Below are 21,708 nucleotides of genomic sequence, written 5' to 3' on the forward strand. Positions count from 1 at the left end.
AATATTAGATTCCTAATATAGATTCCTATTTTACTTGCTATTTCTAATGCTCTTACTGGATTATTAGCAACTTTCTTTCAGAAGTTAACTGTAGCTTTACCAACACTTATAAAGAAATCTTTCAATCCCTCAGCTTCTATTGTTGCATCAGATACTGTCATTGTTTTATCCCTTCTACATTTAGTGCAGGATCCTCTTAACATTTTAGTATCTTTTGAAGTAATAGCTCCACTAATATTATTAGTACCACTATAATGTCTACCTCCAACGCAATATGAATTATTTTTGAACTTATTTAAAAGACTCATTTCTATATATAAAAAATAATGGGAGTTAAAAAGTATAATCCCTTTGTTGTTATTAAGCCTAAGCCTAAGCCCAAGGTTAGGCCCAAGGCTAAGATTAAGCTTGAAGCTGGAGGCTTATCTCTGGAGAATGAAAAGAAACTAGATGTTTTTTATGCTAGGGGTTTTGTTAAGACAAGTAAGAAATAGTTATCAGGAACTGTTTGGCTTGCCACGGACGAAGTCCGTTCGCAGCTGATTATAGCTAGAGATATATCTAAAATAATGACTAGGGCCATAGTTATAATTATAATTATGATACTATATCAACCATCTTTTTTCCATCACTATTCACACTTACAACCGTTCTAGTTACTACTAATGCATGACATATAACATCGGCAACTGCAGCACTAAATTTAAAATTAAGTTGTATTGGTTGTGGACCTATATGATCACTTTGATATCCATAACTACTTTTGAATGTTCTATGATTTATATATAGTTTTATTTTATGTGGTAGCCCATTATAATCTTTATTAAAGCTAACAATCTCTTTAAACGCCTCATTATAATTATTAGAACCATAATTAATATTCATTCTATCCTCGGGATAAAATTCACTACCAATCTTACAATACCATTCAGTAACATCCATTATATCAAATTTACTTGCATCATGAGTTTGTTCATTAACATTATTTTCAAAACCAATTATTATATATTGTGGTCTTTCCATACCACTTTCCATACCTAGATCAAACAAGAAGTTAGTAGCATTGGGTACTTTCTTATAAAATGTCTTTCTTTCATAATAACTAAAGTCTACATTATTATTTTTACTTAAACCCTTTTGCACAATAATTCATACTAGGATCATTACTAGGATCAATACTGGGCACACACCATGACATATCTCTAATATCTATATTACTATCATTACCAACTGAATCGGCACCAGCATTAACTCTAAATAGAGCTCTATCATTATTATTTCAATATTAGTTTTAACATTTTAATATTAGTTTAAATCCTAAGCCATATAATCTTTTCTGAATCCTTTACGAAACCAAATAGATCACTCATCTTAATCATCATATACATATGACCTCGTTCTGCGGCAATATGGTCTTCTTTAAGTTGACTATCTCTATTACCTTAATCTCTAACAAAACCACTCTCATATTCATCATCGGTACTAGTTAATAACTTATACATCAATAGATTAGGATGACAATGATCTATATATTCAATGGTCCTACCACCCGTAGTTTCAAGCTTAACTGAACTAAATATTGCAATGAAACTATAATTAACTAATCTGATATTAGCATTATTATCAAATACACCACCAGCATCATCTAATACCACAAAATCTATCTCTAGATATGAATCGCGTATATTTAAATGATTCTCTTCTCCATTGAGTATGATATTAATTATAGTATTAACCGTATTCATTGTTGCTAGATTATTAGGTTTATATTTTATAATCTTACTTTTGTGTATATCATTATTATAACCATAAGTTGTATCCAAATTAAAGTTCATTTTTATAAGTCAAAAAATGACTGACAACTTAATTCTATATGAACTACAAAAGATACATGAAACGCTAACTAAAACTAAAGAAGAGCATACTCATAACTTTAGAATGATAAAGCCAACAGAAAAGTTTAACTTTAGCGAACCTATACTTAACTCGTCAAAATTAGGTTTACTTAGATTATCTGTTTATAATTCGGTATTTAATGTGAATAGAGGGAAAAATCAATTCTTATATAGTTTTAACAAAGCAATTACACCAGGTGCATTTGAATTAACTGAAATAGCAGAATTAATAAAAGAAACTAATGGTAATGTTATAATAGAACCCGATAAGAATACAATGAAATGTTTAATGGAAATAAAACAAGGTGCAATTAACTTTGATGTAGAAAACTCAATAGCCTCATTACTAGGATTTAGAAAAGCAGTTTATAAACAAGGTAAATATACATCTCAGAAAATTGTTGATATTATGGGTTTTAGTACTATTAACATTCATTGTAATGTGATATCTGGTGTTAAAGATAATAGGAATAACACAGACATACTATAAACTTTTACTCTAACAGAACCACCAGGTTACTTGATAAATATTATACCAACTAATATCTTATATCAAAATGTAACTAAAGATATATATTGAATAGAATATATTGAATTTCATATTAAAGATGAGCATGGAAGACCTATAGACTTTAATGGCGATGTATTAAGTTTTACTTTGCATTTAGTGTAACAGCTAGGCAAAGCCTTTTTTATTATAATCATAACATATTTGAAATAGTATTTTTTCAAAAACTGTTTAGTATTAAATGTGATGAATGTAAAAATAAGTCCTGGGCTCAAAGTTGTAATTGGTGTCAGGATAAACCATATCAATGTTTTGTATGTAATAGAGTTATAACATATAGAGATAAACATGATCATTTACTAGAACATTTTAATAATCCCGATCAATATCTAACATGTAGAAAGTGTAAAGTATATCAACATATCTCTCAGTATAGATTTAAACAATTCTATTGTAGGTTATGTACATATCTCCATAAATATACTAAAGAAAGATTTAGAAAACATGTAGAATCCCTTACACCATATTCAAAGATTAGTATAGTTATAAATTATAATTAAACATAAATAACTACAAAACTCTCCGATTCCAATTAATTCCTAGTTTACCATTAATATTTTTATTTTTTGTTATATCAATGACAATGTAATTATAAGGCTCTTTCCATACCTTATTACATATATTAGCAAAATCATTATAACTAAGTTCAATATTATTAAAGAAATCTTGATATATAGATATAAGGACTTTACCTCTTTGTTCAAATAAAATAATTAGATTACAATTCTCTCTAACACTCTGTCTATCTATTGTGAATAGATTTTGATCAAGATATATCATATTACAATTATTATGTCTACCCCTACAAAAGTATTCATTAATAACTGGTTCTTTGGCTCTAACATCATCGAATATCTTTAGTTTATTTAAATCTTTGGGTAGTTTATCGGGAGATGGTAAATCTTTTATATCTTTAACAAACTCGACAACTGCTTTTGGGTTTATTCTCTTTAAACCCTGATATTGATCGCCAGTAGGTCCAATGATGTATAGCTTATCAAAATATATACTAGCCAGAATTAGTTTTTTTTAATAAAAATGTCTTACCGCATTCACTAGGACCAGATATTATACATCTAAAGTTCTCTGGGAGTGTAGCTTCTGTAATTATATTATCATCATTTAGCCATGATTGTAGATCTTCTTTTATGTTTATAGAGATTTTGTTACTAAGACATTCGTTGTTGTTAGGTTTACCCCTTTGATGTTTTTCACCAAATAGATATATAAAATTATCTCTATCATTATCATTAACATTATCATTATCATTATTAGCAAAGCTACTTCGTAGATCTTTATCATTAACATTATCATAATTAGTAAAGCTACTTCGTAGATCATTATCATTAGCAATGTCATTATCATTATCATTATTAGTAAAGCTACTTCGTAGATCATTATCATTATCAATGTCATTATCATTATCTTTATCATTAACATTATCATCAGCATTATCATTAACATTAACATTACAACCCAAACAAAAACACTCATTATATATTTCAGGACATTTAACTTGATTAACTAAAATATTCAAAGCACTTTTAATTCTAAATCCTCTGTCAATAAGATAGATAATATATGAACAATAAGCCCCACAATAAGCTTCACCATATTGTTGTATTTTTTCATTAGAGCCTGGATCAACATGTTCTAGGAATAATGGTGGGGTTTCTACACAAAAACTATCAAAGTAATATGTTGGACCATCTTCTCTGCTTATAACTAAAAGCCAATGTGTACCATCAGTTGGATGTAGATTTACAATAATGTTGAAGTTGAGTTCCCTGATTGTTTTAGGATTCTCATCTCTCATTACAATTTCAATTGGTGTTAGACTTATATCTTTACCTATATCTTTTATTCTGATATCACTCATAGCATTATTATCAATATTAAATTTATTATTGAATTCCTCAAAAGTTAGGATAAGCATTTTTTATATATAAATTTTGTATATAAAAATGGATAAAGGAGGTATACTTTTTGTTTTTATTATCATAATTGCAATTTGTTTTATATTTTATAATTCGATACCGAGTAAATATACAAAACTAGAAGAAAGCTTTGGTGGATTTATGAATAGGAGTCTAGTTATATTTGAATATGAAAAGTCACCGTTACATACTATTGTTTATGGTGGAACTGGCACAGGGAAAACATATTTTATTAGACAATATTTAAAATTATACTTAGATCCGCCAAGCGGTTACATTGATCAAAACCAAGACCATGATCAAGACCAACAGCAAGCTAAAAATATAATCATTGTATGTAAAGATGATAGAGATTGGATAGATCCCGATACTGGCGAGTTTTATATTGGATTTGATACATGCGATATAAATATGATCACATAAAAAATAAGTCTAAATTCAAAGATAGTGTAATTGTTCTTGATGATGTGGGCGATGAGCTAAATAAGGATATAGCTTATTATTTCACAGAAGGAAGACATTATAATATTCAATTGATTGTAATGTGTCATAAACCAGCCCAAATAATTAATACAGCAAGAATGAGTTGTGATACTATTTATTTAACAACTTATAATGGAGCTGATCTATTTAAAAATTATATATATAAATGAATATATAAATGTGAAATATATAAATGTGAACATAACTTCAATAAAATAATTAGTGAGTTAAATAGTAACTATTATAATTGTACAGATGGGATGTCAGATGAACTTCGTTATGGTATAATTAAATATAATAGTAACGAGAATACTTTTATTATTATTGATAAGAATAGAACTATGTTATATGACTCGAGAGTTGGTTTCCTTGATTTAAAAGCTCTTAGTTTAAAAGATGACTTAGAAAAAGAAGATATAAATAAACTTATAGCATATTTGAAACCACTCATGATAAATGCAACAGATAGATATGTTATTAATCATGATAACTATATATTCTATTTGAATAAACTTCTTAAATTAAATAATCTTAAAATACAGAATGATGTTCTAACACAAGAAATGGTTACAGGAAAAGGTATAAAAAAAATTGTCAACTATTGGTGGAATTATAAGCTCAGGTTTATTTATAATTAGTTATTTTTATCCCGATATGATATCAAGAAATGCCGGAAATATAGCAATTGGAGCAAGCACAACGTTGAATAGAGTAAGTACATTGGTTAACTATGGATATGGAGAAGAGTTGGATAATGATCTACGAAGTGGCTTTGCTAATCCACGAAATATAATACAAGAAGAATATATAAATGAAGAGGATGGGATTTTAAATAGAAAGGGGGGAAAGTATTTAAACAATCTATATGAAAATAATGAAGAATTTAGAGATGAGACTATAAATTTTATTAGAGATAATAAAGAATTAGACCTTGAAGTGGTTTTAGATAGAAGATATAAAACTAATGTGCTCAATATGACGGGAAAGAAATATGCTCAATATGACGGGCTGAGTATATCACATCTAAAGATAATACTAAAGATATAATTGAAATCTTGGCTAGATATTATTTATAATCAGTGAAACTGCTTCGCAGATTTTACCCCATCATATATGGTTATAAAATGTTTAGAGTGTATTCATAAATGTGGAGCTCCTTTTAATCTAGCTTTTCATTATTCAATATGTCATGAAGATGAATTTGGTAAATGTGTGTGTGGTGATAAAACATTAAGCGGTATTTGCATCAAGAAACTTGCTTCGCCGATAAAAACTGATTGTTCTTTTAAAGATGAATCTGGATATAGTCGTAGTTTTGACTCTAGCTCTAATCCTAGCTCTAGCCCTAATCCTAGCTCTAGCTCTAGCCCTAATCCTAGCATTGATCCTAGCCCTAATCCTAAAGTTATAACTTGATGTTGTAATAGATGTAATTATGTAAAACCATTAACAGATTTTGATAAAAGCAAGTATACATGTAGAATTTGTACTTCTACTAAAGTTTGTTGTCTATATTGCCCTTCTTTTGTGAGATATGATGGAATGAATGCTCATGTAAAAAGACAACATCCAGATGTGGATATACCTAAAGGATTTACTAGAAATCTGCGAAGCAGTTACACTGATCTGACCCCCAATCCTATTATTACACAAAATGAAGAGAGTTGTTCATGTAAATATTATAATTTTGTCTCGTTTCTTATTAACAATGGGATAAATATAGAAAAAGTAAAAGAAAATATAAATTTATTGAAGAGTATAGATAATTTTAAAGAAATTAGATAATTTTAGAATTTATTTTTAAAAAGGAGTGAATCATTCTTTAGGGGTGAAAATAGTGATTTTGTACTTGGGGATCACTCTGACTAGGGGTGATTTCGCTCTTAAAGAGTGATCGCTCTTAATAGAGTGATTTCACTCTTATTTTGGTTTTTGTTGATTTTTTTGATTGAATATAGAGCTAATATATAGTAGTGAATAAAATGGGGGTATAAGCAAGTAGTAGGTATATAGAGTAGTGGGTGGAAGGGGCTCGAACAAGTGCATGAAAATTTTTTGAGGTGTTTTTACTATGTAAAAATAGCTCAAAAATTGAAATGCGCTTGGAGAGCATCTTTTACCCACTACTAAGGATGGATTCAAATTGAAATAGCAAGAAATTCAGAATCAAGATGAGGTTTAACGAAAAATTCGAAAAAATGAAAAGATTACACCATATAGTTCATAAAAATGTCAATAGGATCTGTTTTTTAAAATATATAGCTTTTTTGAGGCTTTCCACTATCAAAAAGAATTTTAATGGTAGGCTGCGCAAATAATTTTGAAAATGAAGAGAATCATGTTGGATATGTTATTGATAATTTACCACCAAAATAGTACGCTTTGCATTCTATTTGAGCTTTAATGGAAATGTTTTATTATACACCTGGTTTATTCACAATAAAAAATATCAGTTTTAATTTAATTTAGGGTAACTCATTTCCATACTTGATTAAATTCTGATGGGATTAAATTAAATTTATTTGTCAGTTTTATTAATAATTTTGAGCTGTGAAACGGCTATTTTTTTAATCAAGTTTATAGATTTAGACTAATTCCAAGTACATAACCAATAACTGTGTTCAGTGTTCGAAAATGGCGCTTTTCGCTAGAATATGAAATATGAAAGCTTCATCAGAATTTTAATTCGTGCAGAAATAATACAAAGTGGGTAAACATTTTTGTTGCTGTTCGGCTAGACCGAATCGCGTTTTTTTTTACGTTAGTACTTAAGTTTTCTATGGAGATTGTCCATCTCGTCTTTTCTAAAATAAAATAAAATAGCAATTTGCTCTTCAGAATAATGTCATTTTTGTTGCACGTTTAGGTGTTGAAAAGATAACAACTGGAAAAGTCTTTTGGAATCCTGTCTTCTTGGCTCGTGCGATGATTTATTAGTAATAACACTGATTGTAGTTGGAGATTAGTAGCGTGTTGAGTACCTGAATTGTATTTGCACTTTCAGACTGAAGTAATGATGTCTGGTTGCAATGAGATAGTGACAGTGCAGTGTGGCACCATGTCCAACTATGTGGGCACTCACTGGTGGAATCTACATGAGACCAATTGCTACAGTGATTGGGACTCTGCTGTGCCCAAGGGCATATTCAACTACGACATCCTCTTCCAAAGGAATGATAACATAACAACACCAACACTCTTTTGCCTGCCAATGACTTATGTCTTCGTTTATGAGACAATGAAACTGCTAACGAAGCTTTTTTTGAGCAAATGTTTATATTTCAGCCAAAATATAACTGGATCTATTCAGGAGGGGACACCGTTTTTTTTTGTTTTGTAATTTTTTTGCAGAAAATTTTGACTTGTCGATCTAAGTATTCAGTGCATTTGAAACTTAGAAGTTGTAAAATTTTTCGAAGCATATATCACCAAGTAGTCTAAAACTTAAGCTGGAACTGCTAAAATTGTAACAAAAACGCACTCTTAGCAATCTTAAATTCATTGGTATCCAATTAAATCCAGCAATTTGATCATTGTGAAATTATTTTGTTCTTCAAAAGTTGAAAAATTTGTGACAAACCAAAATTTGAAAACGCTATTTATGACAGCTAAGTAGACTTAATTTAATTTAATTTCGAAATTCTTGAAAGAGCGCAGTTGCCCTGGAACTTTGTTTTTGACTGCTCGCGAATCAGGAGCAATTATTGTAGACGTATTTGTGTTTTTACGACTCGAAGAGGAGTATAGATTCTACAGGTTTTTTAGTTGGCCATGACTTGAAATTTGACCACTTGTTTTCGAACATTGACTTCTGTTTTAGAAAGTGTACTTCTATTTTCGAACATTGGACTATAAAAGTAGCTTAGTTAACTATAATTAAGAACTGATTATGATATTCAAGGGCAAAAGCTTTTTCGAGAATTTTTGATCCCATTCAAGTCCCTCCAACCTATTTAAACTATCCCCCCAGCTACACCCTCAACCTTATTCTAGAATAATCCTAGTCTTCTCAAGTGACTTTTTCACGCATTTCTTCATTTTTGTGTGGCTTCAATTGCTCCCACTCAAAACCGGTTGTTAGAGTCTCGGTCAAGGACCTGATAGCCCAATGGTTAATACCTCCGTCGAGAACTCAGGACGTCGGGGTTCGAAATTACTACCGTCTGTTGATGTCTTCCGCGCCCATAAGAAAAAATTTATCGAGGCTACATCCCATGAAATAAATAGCGCCGCCTGACATTCGAGAGCAATACTTCCGACGTTAGTCGGTTTACGTTTAAGATATGGAGTTTATAACTTAACTGACGCGTTGGAAAAGGTTTTGGTATTTAAGTTGCTGTTAACTTAAAAATCATTGCTTGCGTCCCGAAAGTCTCGTGAAGTCGGAAGTTCTGAGAATTTTAAAGAAATTGTTAATCTGTTTGCATTCCGTTGCAAATTAGATACGAAATAATGGCATTTTTTAGATATTTTGAAAGTTATCTTGAATTCTTAGTTTAAGCCTCAAATAAAGTCTGAATTTTACCATAGCTGCAATTTTATATAACCTCTTTGGACAAATAATAAAAGTAATATAACAGACTCAGTCCAAAAATTTTGCATTTTGCAAATGAAAAGTTTGTTCATTTTTTAACCTTTATTAACAAGGTAGCAAAAAGTTTTCCTTTTGAAAGGGAATTGCAAAAGTTTTGCGTTTTTTTTTCTGTCAAGATTCAAAGCTTTTCACATACTAGAAAGATAAGAAGCATTCCATATTACAGCATATAAAATGGATTTTCCAAAAATGTTTTGGTCCTCCCAATTTTATATACAAAATATGTACAAAAAACTTACACAGACACCATATACTGACACCATATTTTGTAGTCTAGTCAAATGACATTGAAATATTGTTGTCGGCGTTCGACTGAGCATTGGTGAATCTTAGTTTTTTGAAGTTGGCAGATAAAAAATTATTTTTTTGAAGCTAACGAACATTAGCAAATTTTGAGTTCCGTGCGTATTTTTTTGTTTTCTTGCCACTTACTATCATAAATGGTAGATCTCGTTGGGTTTCTTAGAGGAAGGAGATTACTATTTTAATCTGTTAATTTATACTGTTTATTTTTTTTACTTTAAACCTTTTCAAAAAAAGTTAGTGGCCTTTTGATTTTTGATGGTATCTATTGTTCTTATCTTTTTAGCTGGTCTCACTAAATGAAAGATTGATTGGCTATCTTAGACAGCTTTGATGGTGAGAAAGGAGCTAGAGAGTCTTTTCGAAAGTTTTAGATATTTTCCAACTCATTTTCATGACTTCCACACTTTTTCATGAAAAGGGCTTTTGAATTTTTCCGTTATATTTCTTTATTATTTATTTTCTCTCAGTTAGTCTCGTTAATATAAGATTTGTGGGTCTTCTACCGAGACATAATTATGAAGTTGAATTTATTTGCTACAAATCCATTGGTTGTCATGATCTGCACACCATTTGTTTCTATAAAATATTGCTGAACATTTACCCATTTCTTTTTTTGCTTTGTTGTAATTTCTGCTATTCTCAGTAATGCCTGCATAGTCGTATGTTTGAGGACAACGCTAGACTTATTTAATGATTTTAGTTGAAAACTGATTGTTTATTACTCTGGCATGTTTTTCAATAGATTTATTGTGATTCAGGAAAATAATATTGATTCTTGAGTTCTGACCCTATTCGCTGCTGTTTGCGTTGTCATGGCCAATTATCACACCAAGAGAGGGTTAATCGGCTTTTGTTGTTAGCTTAATTTTTTCGTTCAATTGTTTTAATGTGTAGCTTTTATTTTTTGGCAGACTATTTGCTTCTGAAAAATTGGCTACTGACTGCTTGAATTTTTGTCTTTTTCTCTTGATTTGTTATAATAAACAAACTATATTCTTCTGGATCAGGTATTTGATTTTGTGAAAGATGTGTATAATTTTTTATGTTTGGTACTTCCATGACTTTTTCAAAAAAAAAGCCATTCAATTTTGGTCATAATTAGTCTCGTCTTTTTATTGCCCTCCTGCTACTTGTTTTATAACCATTGGGTTAAGAATTTATTGGAGTTGTTTTAATGAAAATTTTCTTGATTTTATTGACTTTGGTTCTCTTCCCTGGAGCTTGTTTTTGTAGAATCACTTTTTTAGATTCCTATTGTTTTTGTTTGTTTGCTCGTATTTTTAGTGACTGGTTAAGGTTATTACTGCGAAAGTGCTGGTAGTTTGTCAGCTTAATCTTTGTTTTGGATTGAATTTAGGGATTTGTTATATTAAGTATTTTGCAGTATCTCGTTTTTTTACTGTGTTGTTGTTGTTATTGTAACCGGTTGAGAGGATTGGCCACTTGTGATTTGGTCATGGGGTCTTGAGACCTAGAAATTGTGCTGCCTCAATAGGTAACGTACATGGGTGTTCCACGTCAAGTCAGTATGCTGGCTGGGACAGTCAAACAGGTGTCTGGTGTCATGATAAGCTTTACTGCACTGGGGTGGCAGTGGTCATTAACATCGGGTCTGATTTTAGAGAACCTGCTTGAATGATCACAACGCAGTTGATCGAGGGAAACCCTCGTTTCACGGGGGAGTCTTTGTCAATAGGAGGAGCAGAGCATCCTAGGACGCTGTTTCAAATTATTCATTGGTTTTCTGTTTTAACTGGTATGGTTTTTTTGCATCCCACGCTTGATCCATTTCGGGCGTTCACGATCCGTAACTTAACAACCTCGTGAAACTCTGTAATCAATGTCTTTTTCATGAGACATTCCGGAAAATGAGACATAGTTCCATTAATCGTATGATTCTCGTTTTGAGTCTGCATCAGGAATTTTGCTGAGAGCATTTGGCAGTGCGGTTTCACACGCATCATTTGAGCTTTGTTGTGATTTTGCTCTCATTTTTTTTTATTTTAGTAGCATAGTATTGTTTGTTGTACAATCGTTTAATAAAGTATTTGATCCTCTGTGCCTTACTCATCATCACACAGACATTTTCAAGGAGGCAGAGATTGGATTATCGATCATTGGCGTGACATTCGCATACCATACCCCTCGGCTATCACGTCACGGCTTGTTAATATAAATTATTTATAAATAATTGAGTTATAAGTTTTTAAAAATATGGATCTATTGTAACATTTCATAATCGTATGTTTAGTTTATTTGACTGTTTTAGTTTTGATTTAGTTATTGGACAGTTTTTAGTTGTTAGATATTGGTAATGTTGATTATGTTATTAGTAATGTTGATAATGATACCTTTTATTTTTTGCGATGCTAAGCAAGTGGACTCGAGTGATCGGAATTTCAATTTTTCTTTGAGTAGAGCAGTCGGGCTTCTTTCAGCTTTTTGGGTGATAGCTACTGAGTGCATGGGCTCATCAGATGTTTTACGTCATACCTTGCCGTAAAGACGCAACGTGTCAATATGCAGTTAGTTTGCTTCGATCTTTACGTTCAATAGTCTGAATACAAAATAGAAGTGCGTTAACAAGTGTATTTTATCAAACCCATTTTCGATTGTGATAATTGCGCATCAAATCACTCCAGCCTTGCTGAGGCATTTTGACTTTGGCTATTACAAATTATCACTTAAGTGTATCATGCTAAATAATATTTGATATATATTTGGGTATTTCGTCTTGGCGCCCATCGGCTGGTAGGTTGATTGTTCAAATCTAAAACTGCTGTGAGATTTTTGAGTATTCTCAACTATGATTCAAAATTAGTTCTTCTTTGAGTTAATAAGAGAAATAATTTCACTATCAAGGATTGATCATTGAACACATTGCCAAATAGACTTCCCAAAAGTCGAATTTAGTTTTTGGGGCTTTGACATCACCTGACCTGTTTTACGATATACAAAGTTTTGGTCCTCCCAATTTTATATACAAAATATGTATAAAAAACTTACACATACACTATATACTGACATCATATTTTGTAGTCTACTGGGAAGGCCGGGTTCAGTTAATCTTGTTATTCTGGAATTTTTCGCAAAAAACAGATCATTCAAAAACTCTTGTTTATGCAGGTTATTGATAGATCTGAGTACAAACTTGAGTAATTCGTATAGATGAAGCTCATAAACCGTAAGGATTTGGTTCTTTTCAAAAATATCATTACAACTCTCACGTCTGTTTCTGAAATAAATGAATTTCAAAATTTTCTTTTGCAAATTTAAAATTATTTTAAGGTTATTGTAGCTAGTGCAGCCATAAACCAGAAGTCCATATTGAATAATGGGTTGCACATTACTAATATATTATCTTATTAATTTGGAACGAGGAACGAAGTGTATAAGCTTAGATAAAATGCCTGATTGTTTCCCGAGTCTCATTTTTACGTTGTCTACATGCGAGACAAATGAAAGTTTGTGATCAATATAGACACCTAAGTATTTACAGACAAGTTTTATTTCTAAAGGCAAAGAGTTTAGGAAGAAGGTAGAATCGGAAGCACTAGATTTGATTTTCATTTGGACTGTTTTGGTTAAGTTAAGTTTTAGCCTATTGGCATTCAGCCAGTTATTAAGACTGAGTAGGTCAGCCTCAATATCATTTACATTACAGTCCATAGCGGTCAATTTAGTGTAAAAGTCCCAAAAGTCGAATTTAGTTTTTAGGGCTTTGACATCATCTGACCTGTTTTGTAGTATAAAAAGTGTGGAGTTCGTAAAAGGCAGTCAAATGATCTATCTCTACAATGAGACACATTTTGGTGTCAAACTAGAATAAACTAGTTTCGAAAACCGACAATGGTAGATGTCCAGTTACCCTGTTGTTTCCTGTTGTCGGTTTTCGTCCAGAAGTTAAACATTTGAATTTTGCAAATAAAGTAGCAATTAATGATCGTTTTTGTTTCATGTTAATCAATTTAATTAAATACCCCCTTTTTACATGTCTTAATAACATTAATGCAGATTTAGAATTCCAAATTGTTTTCTGTTTTCTCAACTTAAAAAATTTAATTTTGATAAGAAGCTGAAATCCTGCTGACTGTAATGGCTGAACTCAACTTCCGCTGTTCTCAGAAACTGCCAAAAAATTTCAAATAGCCTTAAAAAAAATATATAGCGTTTGTTAAAGATCACTTGGGCGCAATGATTGCTAATAAAGCTTAGAAACAAAACAAACAATGAAACATGTCATTGGCCGCCAAAATGTTATTATTTGGTATAAGAGGGGAGAACTGGAAACGAGAGGTCACTTTCACTCCTCGTCTGTTGGTGGTTGAAGGGAAGGGAAGTTTCGGATGCGCTGGATCGGTGGACTACTTCGAGAACCTCTATCAGAACACTGTTGCCAAGAAGTTCTCAATTGAAGAGTACAAAAACAGTTCAAACTGGTCTGGTAATGTAGACGTTATCAATCAATGTGGTGATATCAATTGGAGCGAAAAGAACGATTTTCTCAAGGCTTTGAATCAAACCGAAGATGATGATGATAATGATAAAGTTGAACCTGGAAGTGAAGAGAAATCTTGGATAGATCGGAAATGGTCAAATAATCCCGATTGTAGTGAAGATGTTGAAATGCGCGATGCTGAAGAATCTGAAAAGCGTCTTTCCTTTCGAGAAAAGCAATTCGAATTGGATGATAAAATTACATCGTGGACTGATTACTTGAAACCCATTTTGCACCCTAGAAGCTTAACTGTTTTAAATGAACATAATAACAAACAAAGTATTCTTAATTGCGTCACTGCAGCCGAGAACAAAACCCCCAGTTATGCATTTGGAGAGAATCTGTTCAAATCATACTGCGAAAATGTTGAACAAAATTTGTACTATATGCTTGAAAAATGCGACAACGTTCAAGGATTTCAGGTACTTTCCGACGTCTATGACGGAGTTTTTAGCGGGTTCGCATCAAGTTTTATTGAGTCCCTAAAAGATGAAATGCCCAAAAAGGCTCTGTTTACAATTGCATGCTGCGAACAGCCTTCGAAAGAATCGCGTATTCAGGAATGCTTCAAACTGAATCGAGGAAGTCATATTGTGAACACAGTTTCGGCAATTTCTTCTTTCCTTTTAAACTCCAGCTGTATTCTGCCCTTGTCCCTGCAGTCCAGCTGGTTTCCAATTGCAAACAGAGCCTCGATACAACGTGGAGAGTCTTTCGATATTAGCAACATTCCATTTCATCAGTCGGCAGTGATGGCCTCTGGTTTGCAAGGATTCTTGGCTCCTACTTTCGCAACAGATGATGCATTTGTGCCCTTAGGTCACTATTGCGATGTACTTGGTGAGTTGTGGACTTCTTAAAATAAGAAAGAAAGAATTAATGTCTCCGGTGTTAATAATTAACAAAACAATATATAAATATATTAATTTAAACGACCCGGATGGGACAGGCAACGGGACGAGCGGTCCACTAATTCCTGCCCTTCAAATGAACCCGCTTCTTATTATATCAACATATTATACAAAAATTTCAAAAAATAAAAAATGTTTTTTTTGGATAATGGGTTAAGTTTTCTGTTAAAGTATGATGCCGTATTATTTTATCATGTCAGAAACCTATAAACATCATCTCCCTGTCGACAATCACAATTAATTGATCTATCTCTGTGTAATAACATGTTTGATTTTTTTCGATAACATTTTAATTGTCGGCTGGCTTGACTTTCGGTTTGTATCGTAGCATCAATAGCTGCATTGAATTACTGATTCATTGGTTGCTCTACCTAAGAGAAGTTGATTGCCTTTTGGTGTCTTGAAGGCTGTAAATTACACCTATTTGTTGTTGTTGTCGTTGGTTCTGGATTGAAAACAATCTCTTATGAGTTTTGGGATTATCGTAATTCCAAAACCCACAGACAAATTGAATATTCAATTGCTGAGAATATTCAATTGCTGAGCTTCAAATTGGAATTTGATGAAGGTTGTCGGGGTAACCCCAAAAATTTACTCTTATGTCGATTTCTGTGAACTCTGCTGAATTTATAATATCTAATTGTTACTTTTAATAGCTGTTTATTAATTTGATATTTATTCGCCTCACTTTTCTTCTGTTATCTTCATTTTAATCAGTGATAGTACATATTTATTTCCATCAAAGTTACAAGGTCAACTTTCGCCTGTCAAATATTTTGATTAAAATGCATTAAAATTGGAGGTTACTGAATTCTGTAAAACTGGAAAAGAAAATGTCCGAATTTGTTACTTTGTTTTTTTCTTTTAGCCTTTAACAATCGAAAGACGTTGGTGCAAAGACTAAGCTGTGGAAACATTACTTCGAATGTTGATCAGCTCAAATTTGATACTAATTCACCGATTGAGGCCTTCAATGTTGACAGAACATCCGATTCTGGTCGTGCATGGACATTTTGTGGCGATGTGAAAAATACAAACGAGTATCAAGTATTGAACAAACAACTGGAGAGATTCTACCCTTCCTATTCTCAATTTTTCAATGTTGGCGGAGCTTTGTGTTGGGAACCGCCTTTTCCTACCCATGTTTTCCACAGGTTGTATTCCCAGAGCAGTGAAGGAAAGAAACAGGCAAGATTGTCAATTCCAGTGTTGAGTTCATTGTCAAATGGCAGCTGTGCTCAGTCGATGTTAATGAATTTAGTCGACAGGGAAAAGGTAAATGCTTGCTATTTGTATGTCATTCCAAGCAACAAATTTCTTAGTGTTTTTGTACAGACATCTGTTGAATTATCCTTGCCCGTAACTACAATTTGGATGCGTTCATTTATCTATCTCAAGTGTGAGACTTTCTTGTGATAAGGATAAACGTTCCAAACTAAAATTAACAAGGAATAATCTAAGCTAAACTTCTTTGATGAATTTCTACTCCTTTTTTTTCACGCATCAATTAAATCTGTAAAACCCAAATTTAATCATACTTAAGATCCTTAACATTTTAATTGGAATGATTCAAATAAAGTTAGAATGGCTCAGCACAGCAAACGAAAAAAATTTTCATAAAAATTTGTAGAGCTGAAATTCTATGGAACGGGCAACCCATTGAATTGAGCAACCGAACGAAGGAATAATGGAAAAAACAAACAGTTTAAGTTGCAGTGTGACTCCTTTCGTTTTAACACCATATAATACTTTGAGATTTTTTAACAAACTCATAATGTGACAGTTTCCGATGGCGTGTTTTGCTATAGTATATTCAACAGTATTTGGGGTCTGCCACTTTTTTCGAATGGGGATAGACCCGAGCGATAATTATTGTGTGCGCATGGGCTGGATGGATTTGTCGACCAAGTTAAAAGTTGAGCTTCCGTTTTAGTAAATACTATAACGAGATTTTTTTAATCTACCCACGTTGAGTTCTATTTTTCCTGTCGCCCGGTGATCTATTGAGGGAAATTCTGTTTTTTCAATGTTCTTTTAGATAGATAGATACAAAATATAGCCAAAGTGAAGGCTTGAGCCATGGTCAGAAGCATTTTTTCCGGAAATGCTCTTTGTTGAGATACAAAAATATTTAATTACAGACAAATTGGAGCATTTTGTGTTGCTTTTATCTATAAGAGCGAATCCGAACGGTCTCGGATTGATTATTTGTTTTCATATTTAATAAATAATTCTTTATGATTTTATAATTTAAAATTTCAAACCAAGCCTTACGCGATTCAGGTGGTTCCTTCCTAGAAAACAGAAAAAAATTGTCTGCAGAAAGACGTGAGTTCGAAGATATAATTATGGTTATGTGATAATAGTTATCATCTAATACAATCATAAAAAGTTTGACATGGCGTAGCTCTAATGAAGATTTGTGCTGAACTGGGAAACACATGTCTGCCCTGCTTCTTCTTCTCATCCTCGGCGGCATTGAAACAAACCCCGGCAAACCGCCTTGTGCTATTTATCACCGCAGCAACTGGAAACAATACGACGTCTGGTGTGGGCGTGGAGGATGGGTACACATGAATTGCACCAACGTGCAGTCCATAGAGCAATTTAACAAAAGTTTGACTGTAAGCGCTGCTCCTGGTGCACGATAATATAAGCAAATACAAGGCATAGTTTCCTGACTCACGACAACACACACCTCGATATTCTTCAACTGAATTGTAATGGTCTCAACCAAAAACTGAACAATATCATAGACTGGATTCAGAAAAATGACATACAAATAGCTGCGATCCAGGAGACCAACCTCAATGAAAAATGCAACCTCGAAAGCCCACCTGGCAACTGCATAATCCAAGAAAATAGGCCCAAAGAAAGAGATAAAGGTGGAGGGGTAGCTTTTATAATTATGGACACAATTCTGTTTCAAGAATTACAAGTAAGACTTCTGACAAACACCTAGAAGTCCAAGCTATAGAACTCACCGCAGGTGATAATAACATCAAACTAGTGAACACTATATACCACCTTTGTCTAGCTGTGATGCAGGATACAAGACATCATCAGTAAACTACTTTAATTGGATGACTGCATTTTTGTCGGTGATTTTAATGCTCATAGCCCTCTATGGCACTTGAAACTACCGGAAGACACAAGAGGAAACAATTTTGCAAGCCATAGAACTCTCCGCAGGTGATAATAACATCAAACTTGTGAACACTACATAACACCTTTTTCTAGCTGAGATGCAGGATACAAGACATCATCAGTAAACTACTTTAATTGGATGACTGCATTATTGTCGGGGATTTTAATGCTCATAGCCCTCTATGGCGCCTGAAACTACCGGAAGACACAAGAGGAAACAATATTGCAAGCCATAGAACTCTCCGCAGGTGATAATAACATCAAACATGTGAACACTACATAACACCTTTGTCTAGCTGAGATGCAGGATACAAGACATCAATCAGTGAACTACTTTAGTTGGATGACTGCATTTTTGTCGGTGAATTTAATGCTCTTAGCCCGCTGTGACACGCATATCCCAAAAGGAAGAATTAAAACAGTGGACGGCAATTTTCCCAGCGACGCAGTGAAGCTATCTGAAAAGAGATGAAATTCAAAGAAAACATCCGGGGGACCCCAAAGTAACACAATTAAACCCTGAAATAAACAAACTTGTTGGAAGTGATAAGCGCAAAAAGTGGATCGAGTTTGTACAAACACTTACTCAAAGAGGTAAGTGCTCTAATTTCTGGAGCACAATGAAAGGACTTTCGTCAAGTAACGCTAAACCACCTGCAAATAGAGACATATATTTTGATACTAAGAAAACTACTCTTCGCCATACTCCAATGAAATAAGCCAAGAAATTCAACCAACAATACACTCCACAACCTAAGAAAAATGAAAAACAGAAAATAAATACACTAAGAACAATAAGGAAGCTTGAAATAGAGGGCAGAATGTTTAAGTGTAACACAGTGAAAGAAGCTATAAGAGACACGAGGAAAAGTATGGCGCTGGGCATAGATAGAATAGCGTCAATCCGCCTACACCATCTAGGCCCCATAGCACTGAGATACCTCACTGACGCCATAAACCTCTCTGTAAGTGCAGAAATCCCTAACATCTGGCAAGTTGGCCGGGATATACCACTACACAAGCCGTGAAAACTCATCGACGAATCTAAAAGATTGAGACCAATTGCGCTCCTCTCCCCCATTGCAAAACTAATTAAAAACTCTAGGTGACTTTATAGAACATCCACTAAAAGAACATCAGGTCTTACGATGATGATATCGCTTTAAGTACATCTCACCCACAGGTTGAAAAATTACCTGACATGATAACTCCATACCTTATTATTTTACACGAATGGCTAGAATCAAGAAAACTTTTAAGTTATCAGCTGACAAATCAAGTGCAACTGAGTTCACAAACTGGAGCAAGGAGGCCAAGTTTGACCCACAGATAACTATCAACAATTCACCGATACCAGTAAAGTCCGAAGTCAAAGTTGGTGTCACTTCCGATAGTATGCTCAATTTTTGAGAACATGTAAGGAGCACCAAAGATGAATTACAAAAGCGCAATAACTTACTGAAAAAGATTGCTGGTAGCGACTGTGGCTGCACAAAAGAAACATTCTGAACTACAACTTTTGGGCTTCCACAATCAGCAATACAAACTGGAACCACCTGCAAAGGCAACAAAACATTGCTTTTCGCTCAATTACTAGCTGTGTAAAAATGTCTGACATCAATGACTTAACACAATGAGGGTAGAAAGCTGCCTGTTAGAGCTCACACAGAATTGTTAGCAGAAAAATTTCTAGCCGCAGTTACCTGAGCCATTGTGCTGGTCATAAAACAACCTCTTCAACCAGTTTTTGTCCCATGAGACTGACACTAAATGATACTTATAAGGACCGCTTGAAACAACAATTAAACAATAAAGAGCAACTAAATCGCAAAAATTCAAAAATGCGCTGAATAGTATCCACCGACACACGGTACTTACTCAGTTGAACAAAAACAGCAATGAATTAGGTACAACTCCAGGAAAGATAACAGAAGAGCAAACACTGCCACGAATTGCAGCTATCTGATTAGCACAACTAAGAACTGGATACTGTCCCCTGCTAAACTCTTACTTGAGAACGATCTGTGACATTGTTGATAATCGCTGTCCCAAATGTGAAGTAGCACCACATGAAGTAAACACATTTTCAACTGCAGCATGAACACCGGGGGCCTGAAAGTGATTGACCTGTGGGAAAGACTATTAGAGGTAGCCAAATGGCTGGACTTAATACCATCAGTCCTACACAAACGACCACACGACACAGAATAATCCGCCTTCCTTGCCCCTTTCCCCCGATGTTGACGATTCTCCTCCTGGTCCCCCTAACCCGGGGACGGCATGTCATTCAGCATCGCGTAGATGCAGAAAGTTCGCCGCACCACATGCAATTTGTGGATAGTTTGTCTTACACACTACTACTAATATATATAATTTTTTATGATGCAAATGCATTTAGGGTACCAGATGAAAACGACAATAAGCGAATTTTAGCTCTGTGCGACAACAACAAGGAATGTGTTGAAATTTGTTCTGTAATGGCGTACATTATTGGTACTAATTCGGGAATAGTGCTGAGATTATTTGAATTTAGGTAGTGGAATTTTGAGTCGTATCAAAGAACGCTAGGCATTACAGATGTGACAATTTAAAGATGAGAGCATAGTTGTATAGAGGGCATGTTTTACCAGGTGTTGAAAACAAGTCAAGTGGGGTGTGCTCTAAAAAGACTTGATATGGATAGTGACATTTTCGAGGAGAGAATAGAAGTCATCAACAGAGAAGTGGACAGATACAGTGAAGACCACCACTACTGATGCTTATGAAGAACAAGTTGTTATGAAACAGGAGATCGAAAGGTAAGACTGGTAACAATTAAGTCCAGATCTAATAGCAATAAGTGACCAAGGCTTGTGAACCTTTAATGAAGTATATTTTTACACCTTAGTGTTTTATAGCTGGTAATTGCTCTCGAATGAAGTTGGAAGCAATTATATTAAGTCGTGTGTATCTTTTTGATATGCAACATTTTTTTCTTGGCTGTTTGACTTGTGTGACTTTTATTAGGCGTGATTTTTTTTGTTTTTGGATGATTAAAATTGATCTTCAATTCTCAATTTTAAGGAGCTGACCCCAACACTGGAGGCAGTAAACTACTAAAAGTCAAATGAAAAGCGCATTAAAATTGGATTAATTTTTTCATTTAACAGTAAAAATGTATTATTTTCTGGTGTCTCAAACCATTAAAGAGATAAACAAGAGAGATTGCCAATAGAGATTTGTTTTCGAGCATTTTATTATGAAAAAACGAAGGCTTTGTTTTCTAATTTGGTTAAGAGTCAGGATCATCACGATTAGAGTACAGAGGCAAAAAAATTACTAGTTAGAACTCGTTCTAAAGAGGCTCTAAAATTATTTTAATTTTAACTA

The 21,708-nt window shown here is 33.4% G+C and overlaps 1 protein-coding gene across 1 annotated transcript in view; it reads left to right on the forward strand.

The window, feature by feature from the left end:
- Window positions 1-21,173, forward strand: part of LOC142345914 (protein misato homolog 1-like) — a 129,293-nt gene extending 108,120 nt beyond the window's left edge. Inside the window, exons 2-5 of the mRNA XM_075398364.1 lie at window positions 7,888-8,051; window positions 14,055-15,121; window positions 16,061-16,467; window positions 20,970-21,173. Coding sequence (XP_075254479.1) covers window positions 7,897-8,051; window positions 14,055-15,121; window positions 16,061-16,467; window positions 20,970-21,095 — 1,755 coding nt within the window. The 5' untranslated portion in view covers window positions 7,888-7,896 and the 3' untranslated portion in view covers window positions 21,096-21,173. The remainder of the gene's footprint in view (window positions 1-7,887; window positions 8,052-14,054; window positions 15,122-16,060; window positions 16,468-20,969) is intronic.
- The last annotated feature ends 535 nt before the right edge of the window (window positions 21,174-21,708 follow it).

The sequence above is a fragment of the Convolutriloba macropyga genome, chromosome 9 (genome assembly GCF_964194025.1).
Source record: "Convolutriloba macropyga chromosome 9, txConMacr16.3, whole genome shotgun sequence".
Taxonomy (NCBI): domain Eukaryota; kingdom Metazoa; phylum Xenacoelomorpha; order Acoela; family Convolutidae; genus Convolutriloba; species Convolutriloba macropyga.